General features: G+C 36.7%; 2 protein-coding genes across 3 annotated transcripts in view; one reads left to right on the top strand and one right to left on the bottom strand.

Moving 5' to 3' along the window:
- The window catches only part of LOC131438456 (5-hydroxytryptamine receptor 1-like), a 212,820-nt gene that overhangs the window by 147,028 nt on the left and 51,130 nt on the right, over positions 1 to 14,662 (top strand). For both annotated transcript variants that reach the window (XM_058608511.1, XM_058608519.1), the window contains one exon: positions 14,017 to 14,062. The gene's annotated coding sequence lies outside the window, so the exon portion shown is untranslated. The remainder of the gene's footprint in view (positions 1 to 14,016; positions 14,063 to 14,662) is intronic.
- Positions 4,600 to 12,690, bottom strand: LOC131425806 (odorant receptor 4-like). The gene is made up of 8 exons (XM_058588007.1): positions 12,618 to 12,690; positions 6,649 to 6,986; positions 6,317 to 6,592; positions 6,078 to 6,250; positions 5,408 to 5,504; positions 4,975 to 5,076; positions 4,740 to 4,904; positions 4,600 to 4,679 (listed from the first exon to the last, which is right to left on the bottom strand). Exons 1-8 carry the CDS (start codon positions 12,688 to 12,690, stop codon positions 4,626 to 4,628), a joined length of 1,278 nt encoding a protein of 425 aa, XP_058443990.1. The 3' UTR covers positions 4,600 to 4,625.

Raw genomic sequence — 14,662 nt, 5'->3', positions numbered from 1 at the left:
ATCTGAATTCTCAATTTTGAATTTTTCAGTTCGGATCCCGAACTCAGCTCCGCAATTCAAATAAATTTAGTTCAAAATCTTTAGATTCTATTTCCTGATTTCATTTATCCTTCTAGATTGTAAAACTGAATTCTTGAACCAAATTCTAATACTGCACTGAACTGAATTCGGAACATGGATTCTGCAGTGTATTTTTGGACTGAATTCTGGAAATACAATTGAATTTTGAATCTGAATTATAATCCTAGATTTCGGTCTGAAGTTCCAGAACTTCAGGTACAGAACTCAGTTTCAGGATTCTGAAACTACTGATACTGAATTCTGAACTCCGGACAAAAACTTTGAAACTGAATTCTAGTCTGAAATGCATCTTCAGTTCCAGAAGTCAGTTTCAAAATTCAGATCTAAGTCCAGAATTCATTCCTGAAATTTAGATCGAGATCCCCCCCCCCGCCCCCCCCCCCCCAAAATCGAGACTATGATCTCAGTTCCAGAATGAAGGCGCAGAATTAGGTTCTAAAATTCGGTTTCAGCTACAGTTTCAGAATTCTGGAACTCGATTCTGGCCATGGATTCTCAACGAGGAACTGAAGTTAAGATCTAGATTGTGAAAATGAACAAGAAAATCTGGTCTTGGGGTCATAATCTGAAATCCAGCACTGAGTTCTAGAACTGTCAACTACGCAGGCTAGAATGAATGAAATGTCAATTTGTTAGCTTATTCACTTATAAAATATTTAGGAAAAATGCAATTCGAATTAGAATTAGTTGTGGTTACCTCATGCTACTGAAAATTTTATCACACATTGCGGATGACTTGGAGAGAAAATTATGTTAAATGGAACAAAAAATATTCACGATCAAAAATTTACCAGTCACCCATATGAAAAAAAGGCACTCCAATAGCTCTTAAAAGGCACTCCATAGTGAAGTGAGACGTATTTACGTAAAAAAACCGAGAAAAGTATGCGAAAATTTTTTAATTCGAAACTACCAGACTGTCAACACTCACTAAACCAATTATTTTCACTTCCAATTTGCATATTTCAACAGATAAGTAATTCTAAAAGTTTTTTAGATAACATTTAGAGCCCTTTGAAGGGCTGGTTTTGTAGTTCCCCATCTTTGTTCTCTTTTTGTTGTGTTTTTCTCAAATGCAAACGACCAGCAGCTGGATGACGCAATCGCTCTTGTTTAAAGTGAAACTCACGCAGCGAACGATGCACAAAAAAACGCGGCAGAACTGAATGCTTGATTCTGTATCTGAAACTAAATTCTGAAATTTTATTCAGAAACTGAATTCTCGATACTCGAACTAAAACTGAGCTGTGGACCTCAACCAACCGAAATGATACACTTGCTTCACTTCCGGTTCAGTCAACTGCAGAGATAAGAATGAACGAAATATATCAAGTGTTAACCTTTTATACCTCTCCAGTAGAAAACGCAGAAACGAAATGTTACTTACTACATCAAAACCGTCGGCTCGGGTACGAGAAAGGCAAACACGCTTTAAGTTTTATTCTTAGTTAGTTAGTTGATACCAAACATTTCAGAACACATTAGTTTTGAATAATTTGTGATTATGTCATACAACTGAAAACGTTATCATAAATTGATGATCATATTTCAGATGGCATGTAGCAAAAATGATGTTGATACGTCAGATACAACATGAGATATTCACGATCAAAAACTTATCATTCTCTCAGAGGGTAAATTTTGAAAAGGCGCCCCATAGTAAAGTAAGTAGTATTCACGACAAAAGGAAAAAATATGCACTCACTTTTTTCAGAGATGGCTAGACCGATTTTCACAAACTTAGATTCAAATGAAAGGTCTTATGGTATGCTATAAGTTGGTTTTTATGGTATGCTATTGAATTTTATTTGGATTCGACCTCCGGTTCCAGAGTTACAGTTAATATATGAAAATTAGAGAAAAAATGTGCTTTACCGATTTTCACAAACTAAGAAAACATGAAAGGTTTTATAGTTTCCTAATTACTAAAACATTTTATCCGGATCTGAATTCCAGAACTAAAGCGTGATAAGTGTAAAATTTTGAATTTCATGAGTATTTTTTTACGAACGATGGCCAAAATCAGGTACAAATCCAGTAAAACTGTCTGATAAATTCTTCTAGTTTTAGTTTGTGGGCATACAAACTTAATTCAGCACTACTTTAGGCCGTCAAATGGTGAGATAACTAAGTCCTCTCAAGTTCCTATCTCATGCCTCCCCGAGCGTCTATGATGACATTTGGTCAATAGAACGGCGTCGACTGGGTGCTATCGCCTTCTGCGTTAGTAGCAATGAGAGGGTGCGAAATGGCTTATAGTTTGTAGTCCATCCTAAAGGCAATATTGGGGAACGGGTATAGTGTGATGGGTAAGTCGATGCCTTTCACGCAGCCCGCCTTGGATCGATTCCCAACCCCGCACATAGGGTCAGAAGGTTTTTCTGGCCCGAAGAGGCGAATGACCTTAAGGTTAAAACCTCTATAATCGAAACAAAAAAAAGGCAATATTTATCATAGTATATTGCAACATGTGGTTCTGTTGTTTGTTGAACTATTTGTTTTATATTGAATTATATTGCATTGTATTATATATTGTTTTTATTATTATTATAATCATTTTTATTATTATTATTATTATTATTATTATTATTATTATTATTATTATTATTAATTAAAAAGAAATATTATATTTCCTGCAGTACTGCGACGAAAGAAGAGCATAACTTAAACTGCGACTTCAACTGTTATGCAATGTATCATAGCATATTATTTCATATATTATCTTCTGTTATGTTATATTATGTTGTATTGTATTATACTGCATTGCATTATCTCATATATATTGTATTATATTATATTATATTGTGCTATATCACATATTATGTTATATCACAGAGAATAAATATCCAACAGACATTAATACGTGCAAAAACGTGTGCAACGGTGATTTTCAACGGATTTTCACTTGTACGCTTTACACAGCTTTTTAAAAAAATTGTACTAGCTTGGATGTCTGTTCTCTGTAGTTATATTATATTGTATTATACTTAAGTATATCGACAACGGGGAGGGGCAGGGAGTACATCAGGGTATCTTACAAGTGAATGACTGGATGATGGAGTGGATTGCCAACCTGAGACACGTGGGGGAAGCTTTGTGTTTTTCCCTGAAGGTCTGAAATGAGTAAGACACACCCTTCTAATAAGCAAACCATCAGGCGGGCTTAAGCTGGTACAGCGAAATTCTTTATTATATGGCCGGATGTTCTTGCTGGAAAGCGCCGGGTCCTCAAAACCCATTTTGGCATTCTTAACAGCAATTATATGAAAGCTATCTGATAATTAAATTCGGATCTATTGTAAGTCTACCCGCATTCACTGGTAATGCCTTGAACTGATGGTGGCTTCATATATACATACATACATATAAACTGAATTCGACACTACTGGTTCCCCCTTTTCCTGTTCCGGAAGCACCGAAAGTAGTGAGGAAATATTTCAAAAATAGAACTCACTTCGATTTCAATAGTAGAAATAATAATAATAATAATAATAATAATAATAATAATAATAATAATAATAATAATAATAATAATAATAATAATAATAATAATAATAATAATAATAATAATAATAATAATAATAATAATAATAATAATAATAATAATAATAATAATAATAATAATAATAATAACTTCGTTTGTTAGATTTCGTTCAATTGCTTTAATCAAAATAGAGCATGAGATAGTAAGTCTAGGATTAACTAATTTCAAAACTGTTTCAATTTGTAGGTTATATTTGTTGCTATCAAACGAACCAACCTCGGCTATTCCGGTCATCTGAATCCGGTTTCGGAAGTATTGAACCGAATGAGTTCTATTTTAGAGTGTTTTATCACTCATTCCGGAATCCGGGAACTGAGGCGGGTTCCTTTGATTAACAACCAACATGAAAAAGGAACAGTTTTGAGCTCAATTTAGAAACATTTTCTTTGCTGGCATGTAAAATTTCCTGCAATCCCTACACAGTTCGAAAAAATCTTGTGATTTTACATCTTATAAGATGTACGTATATGGAGCGTCGTATCGCACACAAATTTATATTAGAGAGTATGTGAAATTGTATAATTTGAATATTACACGCCTTGAAATCGAATGAAATAAGAAACAAAAGATCGATAGCAACAACGCAACTTGAACCGAGAAACATTAAATCACAAAGCAAGCCATTGAATCGACTGAGCCACAGAAGCACATATCTGCTAGATAAATAATTGATACATATAAATCCATACAGCGTCACTTGGTAAAATTCTGTACGAGTGGAATATTGCGTCATTTGATAAGTTAACTTAGTTAACTGTAGTTATGAATTTTATCGTTTGTAGAAACGTCGGAAATTTACTTTTAGTGTTGAATTTCGTTTAAGGGACCAACAAATACTATAAATGTTAGCTAGGAGTGAGATTTCGCTATAAAATTACTTAATTTGCGTATTACTAGGGAATTTTATTATTTGAAATTTACATGATACAATTATTAACTAAATTGAAAGAGTAGTCATTCCATAAAAGAAATAGGGAAAGGATTGTATGTATTTTCAGATTCAAACGATTATTGTTCTCAACAGTGTGAAGTAGGACCAAGAAGCATTTAAGACCTGTGAAAAGAAGAAGCAGTTACACTACAAAGAAATTTACTGTGTTAGGTAAAGTCTTACCATTCCAAATGTATTTATGGTTATTGGCCAAAACTTCCATGCCATCAGTATTATTGGGTGTTGGGCCCGTAGAATGACAAGAATTAATTTCTTACCAAACTTGGTATTTCCGTATATCTGTTGATACCATTTGCAATTGTAGGCCGCTGTAGCCAATTGTAAACTCTGATCAAGATAAGAATATGTAAGTACATTTTGTTATGCTTCATATACGCAGAAATGTTCTAAAACTTACGTGTTCCATGACTTCGTTTCCATAGTAGCAAACAAAAAATATCTCCACAAGGCAGACACCCATGAAAAGGGTCATTTTAATAACAACGTAGTAGTTAGCTGTCTGCAAGGGAAAGAAATTCGAAAGCTTCACTAATGGCGTTTTCGTTTTTAATTTGCACTACACCGATGCAGTGCTACACGGAGGTATGAATAAACGAACAAAAATGACGAAAACATAAACCGTAACCGTTGACTACAATAAACAATTCCATTGCACAGAGCTACACCATACTTTTGATGTTTGCTACACCAGTGGTATCGGTACAGAAAAAGTGTAGCACTGATGTAGTGCAATTGACAAAAGCGAACGGTTTCAGTGCAACCTTACCTACACAGGTGTAGTGCAATTTAAAAACGAAAACGACATAAGAGAAACGAACAATTTTACTTACTATAATTAGAAATCCAACGGCGCACATGATAACGGAATCTGCCACTAGATTAAGAAAGAAGGTAAGGCCAAACACAGCATTTATTGTGTTCTGGTAGCTGGAATAAGGATATCCAATTATTAGTATGAATGTTACTGAATAGTTTCTTTGATCGAGCGTCATAGTAAAGCCCATACTTATAAGGTAAAAATCCGACCAAAAATCTCTGGAAAGGGTGTTATGATTAAGAATTGACTCAGTTTTTGTCGTGAATTCGGGGAACGTTTGATCTATTTTTCTTCGTGTTAAACGATAAGTTTAGGACGCGCGCGTTAAGTTTATAACCGTGCAGACATTTTTTGGCGACCGTGCTCAACAAGGACGTACATAAATATAGTTACAACTACGAGGAGGATGCAATTACTATTTAATTTTTTTGTTAGGGAGTAGATATCGACATTATTTCAAATCGCGTAAGGAAAAAAATACACAATGAATTAAATGTATGAATTGATATCGAACCTCCCGACAGCCGGCTGTCCGGAGTTTTACAAATTTCCGAAGAAATTTTGTATTTTAGTAGGAAGCACATATTAATACAAAATGCGATAAAATTGAAACGTATTCTGGGTAGCCGGCTACCCAGAGCAATGCACACATGATAATATTATTCGGAAATTTACCTACTAACCTTAGCACATTTTGATGACGACGAATTAACTTTTGAAGTTTCTCGTCGATATTTTTCGAACTCATCACCAGGGCGTCTTTTTGGGGTTCAACCAATTCTTCCAGTGCGGTCTCCAGCAGTTTCAGTTGCATGCTCAGGTGGGCACAAAGCAGACAAAATATGCAATCAATTCCCTAGAATCGCAAGGAGTTTTTTTACTCTAATTGTTTTAAAATCGGAAGGATTTTTCCTACTCTTACCACATTACTGCCAGCCACCACGTAGCCTCCATAAATCTCGAACACGTAAACCAGATAATACCACCATCCGCCGAATTTATCAAACGGGTACCATATCACGTACGGTAGCTGACGGTGCCATTCACCGGTTTGCCAGCGATTGAAGATCATTTCCGCCACCGGTATGAAATTGAAGGCTGACACCATAACAATACAATTGATGGCCGCCAACGTCATAATGGTTACAGTCGGACGAAAGAATTTCCCGCCGTTCAGTCGATCGGTTAAACTGTTGAACTTCACAAGCAAATCAGGAAAATGTTAAATAAAAAAAAGGGATTTGACAATTTTACCTGATCCCTCCACATATCACCACAATCATTGATAGTCGAGGCCAGTTGATTTCGATGGTACGCCAGTCCGTACATTTTGATAAGTCCGATGATGCAGTATCCGGTGCAGGCAGCCTGAGTAGCTATTTCTTCGATTGCACCGTTCGTTTTGCGATGGCCGATTAGCAGCAGGACCACGTTGACCAGTTGACCGAATACGCAGTAGGACAGTATCAAATAGCTCGTTATAAAACCGGCATTGGTCCATAGCTTTTTTCGGAGTGAAGCCGGGTAAGGATCAAAACAGCACGGAATGCCTATGAGAATGCGACAGTGGAATTTTGGTTGGTGAAACCGTGCTTACTTACCAATGAGTTTTTGGACTCTTATTGTGAAGTCAAATGTTTTTCTGAATTCCAGTTCCGGTACCATTTTGACCAACGTAGTTACAGAAAGGGACAAACCTGTTTGAAGGACGCCAAGCCCATACCTTGGGTTTTTAAAAAAAATCCCTAACTCTGGTAGCATTAATAATAAATAAAGAATCGTGAAGAATGAGACAGATGTTGTCAGTTTTTAACACGGCTAATTTGACGCTCTCGTTTGTTGACAGAAAATCTGTCATGTTCTGTTAGCTCGACAAAATTGCTTCATAATATATTAATACGACTGCGTAAGGTGTGATAGAACTGAACATCATTATTGGACTTTAAAATATTGAATCGGAAGATTGACATAATGATGATAAATCGACTATTAAAATAAGTATCCCGTTTTGGGTCGACAAATTGATATGGTCAATATTGGTGCTTCGAAATACAACATGATAGGAATTTATTGGAGGAAGAAAAGTATGTCGGCTATTTTCGTAATAGAGTATAAATATAGGGGCTGGGGTCCACTAGGAGATTGATAGTACCTATTAGCTCTCTCCGGACAGTACCAGCCTAGATGCCGTGTGGAATCCGGCGGAAAAAAATGAACCAAGAATAGATTCACTGGGTTCCTGCTTCCATGTCGTAAAAGGCGACAATTGCAGGAGTTTCTTTTTCCTTTCAGTTATCAGATATTTTCAATGTTTTACTTCTGATTACTCTATTTTACTAAATCATCTCTTTATTCAACCTATCAATTTCCGTCTAGCTTCGGAGAAAAGTTTTATTAGGAATGATTTCTTCTCCCATGTTATTGATTGTCTTTCAGTATTATAAAATGAATGATAAAAATCAACCATTGCGCAAATCCGTTGATATTACAAAGTTAATAACAGAGATAACATATATCGGTATATTGAATACATAGTAAAAAGTACTTGATATTAATATTTCAAACAGTAAATTAATATTTTTCTCGGTAGCCGGCTGCCCAGATCAACTAATATAACCAATTAATAATTTTAATAAACAATTAAAATAATAAAGCGGAAATAATAAAGAATCAAGACGCGTGTGAAATCTGTTGACCTTTGTTTGGTGATTTAAAATGATTTTATAATAACTGTTTAGAATATTTCAATGCAATGAATCAACTTTTTTGTCTAAATCCTATTCGCTCGTTTATTTTGTATCACGTAGTTTCATTTATAAAAACATGCTTAATCCATCTAGCAGTGAGATGATACCTTTTTTTATCAATCCGCATGTGTTTTTTTTGCATGACTTAAAAAACGCGAAAGGTAGATGCATAAACGAGAGTTGCATACTCGACAGCCGGCTGTGCGGAGTTTTGTCAATTTCGGAGATTGACTGTTTCGTGCATTATATTGCCAGCACAAAGTAACACATAAAACGACAATACTTTTAAACATTCTTGGTAGCCGGCTACCCAGAGCAATAAACACATGATAACATTATTAAAACATTTACTAACAAAGTATCCTCTCCTGTGATGCATGTGGGAATGCAGAGGATTCCTCGGTTCCTAGTAGCAACATGCATCGAACTAACAATCCTTTCCCTCCCAAGTAGATCTGCATTCGGACGTGGCCGGCGTCGGTATTGATCAGCATGCATTCATCAATATAGTTTGCACAGTGTGAAACAATGTGTTATTCCCAAACATGTTGCTTCAAGAAATCATTTTGCAATCTCTATTGGTCCAGATCAATAACGGAGTAGCAACACACTGGCGGTCTCTAATGCTAATGCTAATGCTAATGCTATTTTCGTAATAGAGTATAAATATGTTTTCAGCGTACAAAACTAATTTTAAATAAGAATTTATGGGAACATTTTATAGTTCCAAAGGTTCACGTAAAGAGTTAGGGAACTAAATACTTACATTGAATATTATCTCGATAAAAAATACTAAAGAAAATCAAAACAAATTGCGCAACCAAAAAACTCGTTCACGACTGAGCCATCATGCCTGCTCAACGCTTCAAATTGAACTACTAGGTGGCAATGGCAGCTCAATTTGAACTGCTGAAGGACTGATGAATCGAAGGCGAAACGTAATCGAGCTGTAAGAAATCAATTGGCTACTCAAATAAGACTATGCACGGAAAGAAAAGCTAACACTTTGGTGGAGTTAAAGGTGTTGGGAAGTGTTTTAAGGTGTAACTGATTTAGTGCCTGAATGATGTTATGAAATCAAGTACCATGAGTTATATTCATTTGACCGAGTTTTTCGTTTTACAAAGCGTTTCACGCGATCCTGTCATGAAATCCGTAGCGTTACCTACATTTCTGAGCTGAAGGTACTAGGAGGTGTTACTTTATCTGGGTTAAAGTAGGTATGATGCGTTATACTTTTGTCATATATAGGTGTAACAAAGCGTTCCATTTTAGAACTCATAGGTGTTACGAAGCGTTGTTTTGTTTAGCAAGCTGAAGGTGTAACATACGTTGATCTGTAGATGTTACATGCGTTACATTTTGTAAGCTATAAGAGTTGTGAAGCGTAACTCGTGTAACTTTTAAGTATGTTATAAGTGTTACATGCGTTACTTTTAAATGAGTTGTAGATACTACGAAGCGTTACTTGCGTTACATTTTTGTAAGTTATAAGTGTTATATTGGAATATGAGGTTAAACTATTGAGGTTATATTGGAATATGAGGTTGATGAGATTTAAATTGGGTGTTCAGCCACAAGTGGTGACTTTTCAGCCTTATTATATACATGATTTGGTTATTACCATTAAGACATTATTTGCTTCCGCAATTCTGTGATTTTTGTGTAGGGAAAATTGCATTGCAATTCTGTTAGTAATCCGAGTTATGGAGCGTTACACGCGATTTATTTTGTGAGTTAAAGGCGTTACATTTTTGTAAGTTATAGGCGTTACGAAGCGTTACATTCGTTACATTTTTGTGAGTTATAGGTGTTACGAAGCGTTACATGTGTTACACTTTTACTAGTAATAGGCATTACGAAGTGCTACATGCGTTACTTTTTTGTGAGTTATAGGTGCGTTACATGCGTAACAGTTTTGTGAATTATAGGCGTTACTAAGCGTTACACGCGTTACTGTTTTGTGAGTTGGAGGCGTTATGAAGCGTTACATGCGTTATATTTTTTGTATGTTATAGGTGTTACGAAGCGTTACATGTGTTACTTTTTTATGAGTTATCGGTGTTATTTGCGTTACTGTGTTATATATTAAAGGTATTACGAAGCGTTACATGTGTTACTTTTATGTAAATTGAAGATGTCACGAACTGTTACATGCGTTACTTTTTGTAAATTGTAAGCGTTACCAAGCGTTATATGTATTCTATTTTATGAGTTGAAGGCGTTACGAAGCGTTACTCGCGTTACTTTTTGTGTGATTCAAAGGCACTCCGAAGTGTTACATGCAACTTTTTTGTGAGTTATAGGTGTTACGAAGCGCTAAATTTTTATACGTAATATGCGTTACATATTTGTGAGTTATAGGTGTTACGAGGCGTTGCATGTGTTACTCTTTTACTAGTAATAGGCCTTACGAAGCGCTACATGCGTCACTTTTTTGTGAGTTATGGATGTTTTGTAAATTGTAAGCGTTACTAAGCGTTACATATGTTACGTTTTGTGAGTTATAGGTGTTGTTTTGCCAGTTATAGGCGTTACGAAGCGTTACACGCGTTACTTGATATGTGATTCAAAGGCGCTCCGAAGCGTTACATGCATTACTTTTTTTGTGAGTTATAGGTGTTACGAAGCGTTATATGTATTAAATTTTTGTACAACATAGACGTTACATTTTTGTGAATTGTAGGTGTTACGAAGCGTTACATGCGTCATTTTTTGTATGTTGTAGTTGTTTCGAAACGTTACATGCGTTACTTTTTTGAAGATTTACGTATTACGAAGCGTTACATGCGTTTCTTTTTGGAAGTTGTAGGCGCTACGAAGCCTTACATGCGTTACTTTTATGTGAGTTTAAGATGTTATGAATCTTTTCATACTTTTTGTGAGTTATAGGCGTAACGGTCGTTAAATGTATTTTTCGTAAGTTATAGGCGTTGTATGCGTTGTAAATTCAAGGCGTTACCAAGCGTTTCATTTGCTTTTTTATGTGAATTGAAGGCATTACGAAACGTTGCAAGGGTGACTTTTTTGTTAGTTATAGGCGCTACGAAGCGCTGCATGTGTTACATTTTTATGAATTATAATTGTTACGAAGGCGTTACGAAGTGTACTTTTTTGCGAGTTTTAGGTGTAACGATGCGTTACATGCGTTACTTTTTTGTGAGATATAGGTGTTACGAAGCATTACGTGCGTTCCTTTCTGGAAGTTGTGGGCGTTACGAAGTGTAACATGCGTTACATTTTTGTAAGTCATAGGCGTTACATGCGTTACATTTTTGTGAGTTGTAGGCCTTACGAAGCGTTATATGTGTTATAATTTTATTAGTGATAGGCGTTACGATGCGTTACCTTTAAATGAGTTAAAAACGTTACGAAGCGTTACATGCGTTACGTTTTTGTAAATCATTGACGTTACTTGCGTTACAATTTTGTGAGTTATAGGTGTTACGAAGCGTTACATATGTACCACTTTTATTAGTAATAGACGTTACGAAGCGTTACATGCGTTACTTTTTTGTGAGTTATAGGTGTTACGAAGCGTTATATGCGTTATTATATTTTGAAGTTATATTTGTAACACAATTAAATTTTGGGAGCGACCTAATGCCAAAACCAATTTACATTTCATCACCTTTCAAAAAAGAGATGATGCCCTACAAAGTATCTGTATGAAAGTGTTACAATTTTGAAATATTTTACGACAATTGATGCCAAAGACCAAGTCTTTCAGCAACAATTGTCGTAATAAGATCAATAAGATTCAATTTACTGAATAGAAGAAACAAAATGTTCAAGAAGTAATGATTTTCAAAAACCTGGAAAATTGACATATGAATACAAGTACGTAATGAAAAGCGCGAAAATGTTACCGCAGGCAGAGACGGAACCCGGTAGCTAACTCCTAACCGGGGAAATTGTTTTACTAATTAAACTACCCTGCATATGAAAACGCATGAAGAAAAAGTCCAATTAACCACACGAAACCAAGCATGCTTCGCTGTACTTGGTCGCCTCGGGACTCACTTTACAGTCCTATATCTACGGGAACAAATTCAACAAAAACATATACATCGATCACGAGTCTATTTTTTCCTTCTACTTTGTCGCCGGCACTGATTCGAGATTTGGTTTTTGTTTATTTTAGCTATCTATCTACTAATGTCAACCCACAAGAACACCAACTGCAGGGTTTTCCCAGGATCGCAATCGACAACAGTTAACGAATTCCGTTGAAGCCGTCAGGGTCAAGCTCAGTGTGATTGTTAATTTATAGAACAACCTCGATTCACTTCATGCATCACGCCCAAAGTCGTGCTAAATTAGTAAACAAAGGAAAAACAATTTCCAAGCAGACCATTATCAACTCCACGATTCTCCAAACATAATCCACGTTAAATTGGCCCCGCGCAATGACAGTCTCGGGAGCATCGGAGAGAAGACTCATCAACAGCCAGCAGTCGCCGGGCCGCAACTCACCGCACAAAAGACACCGGATCTGCGAAATGACGCAGGACCCGAAAAAGTACACAAAATACGACCGGTACTCCATTTCAATTTCAAGGGATAACAAGTGGAAAAGCAATTTCGAATTTCACTCTATAGCTTTCTGGGGGGCAAAACCCCAGCACCTTTCGCACAACGCCACCGGGCGACGGGTATTTGCGGTTCCTCGCTTCTCTCGTTGGGAGTTTTCATTTTCTGGGGTTTCATTCGCAGTACCACCCGAGTTCGACAGGACCGCGCAGTTTTTGTTTTATTAATAGAACTGCCTTGCCTTACCGAAAGGAACCCAGGGAAAACAATCAAATTCTTTCTTGTTCTCCGAGATGCCTGGAAGGGATTCGCAATAACTGCCTATCAGCTCGGATGACCTTCGGTGGGCAGCGAAAAGCGAAAAATCCCGAACAGTTTTCAACAATAATGTTTCTTTCGCCCGTGACCCACGATTGTACCGGTGACAGTTGGGAGAGTGTGCGGGTGAGATTATATTGTTTGTAAACTGTTGGCCACCGAACCGGCTTTAGAAGCCGTCCCGGCACTCAAAGGCCTATTGTTTAGAACAGACTTCCTTCGCAATATGACTAATTCCTTTTTAGTTTTTTTTTCGGTAGGGAAAATTTTGCTTTCCTTATCTCGGGCGGATGCCAAAATGGCAACGGTTGTCGTCGAGATCCTGAGTCGAAGGGAGGGGTAGGTGCTAGAGCTAGAAGTGATGAAAGCAGGGAACAAAAGATTTTCCCGCCAGACAAGTGGGAAAAGCTCGAGCTTTTTTTTGTTCGTTTGATGCGGGTTTACAGGAAATGGAAATTTAACGCACCAGTTGAGCAAAGTTGCAGTTTGTGAGCTGATTTCGTGGTCGACTCTTGTGAAGTTCACTGGGATTGTATTTCAACTAATTAACAACGTCTTGTGCAGTGGTTTGTGAATGGTTTGTGTGGCAGTTTAGGGGAAAAAACTTTTTTTCTGATCTTCCCAAACGAACCATGACCCGAAAGGGATAATGCATAATAGTTATCTTCGGTATAAACTTTTCTATTCAATAGTTAAATTTTAGTGTTTGCCCTAGATGAGCAAGATATTTCTGTGTGCTAGTGATTACCATTTTCCACACTGTTGAACTATAGTGAAAAAGTTTTAAAGCATATTTAAAACTTGTTCATTACCGTGCGAATTTGTCAATTTTGATAGCTTCATATGATCATAATCGAAAATAGCGTAATATCTGCCAGTCAAAGTGAAATCGTTCGGTCAGATCAGGTCAGCTGGTGTGCTAACAAACAGCTCAAAAATTGCTCCATTTCGTTTTGCTATTTGTATTGATATTGATGTAAACAATCTATATATAATGGCCATTTTCGTTTGCTCTCCATTTCAGATTTCGCTCTCTCGGACGGTGGTGACAGCACTAGTGACAGTAGTAGGTAGGTGTCAGTTGCTGCAAACAACTTTCGGATCGTTTTTTTTCATGGTTTCGAATAAAAGCGTACACTCGATGTTGAACCTCAGAGTGGAAGTCAATATTTCGGGCGGTCGAATGAATAGATGCTCTCGTATTTCGAGAGCTGGGTGGTCACGGTGCACATTTTATTGGTGCGGTTTCTGTTATTTACTTATTTAGCTGACTGTTAGTCGATGCATTCCGACGTTCAATTGGCGAGTTAGCAGTTAAAATTTCGAACTGACATTGCTTCCCACGCTCAAAATCGTGATCACCCACTTCGCACTGTATGGAGCGAAAGCGTTTCCACTATTTGACGTTTCGACATTCTATTTTCCGCTACCAGACATTTATGTCACTGGGTCGACGTAGCATCGTTTAATTAGATTGCAGAAGCTGCACAGCGCTGGAAATTGTGCTTGTTATTACGTGTTTTATTTGGTTAAACTTATTTGAATAAATCAACTTATTTTTTTCTGTCGTCTCGAACATTGAAAACAAAATCATTTTTTTTTGTGCTACGACAAAAAGGTCTAACTGCAGGTGGCAGTTTATCTTGGTTACGTTCTCTTTTTGACGTGAA

The sequence above is a fragment of the Malaya genurostris genome, chromosome 1 (assembly GCF_030247185.1).
Source record: "Malaya genurostris strain Urasoe2022 chromosome 1, Malgen_1.1, whole genome shotgun sequence".
In the NCBI taxonomy this organism is placed as follows: Eukaryota; Metazoa; Arthropoda; class Insecta; order Diptera; family Culicidae; genus Malaya; species Malaya genurostris.
This window is presented reverse-complemented; position numbering and strand designations above follow the sequence as displayed.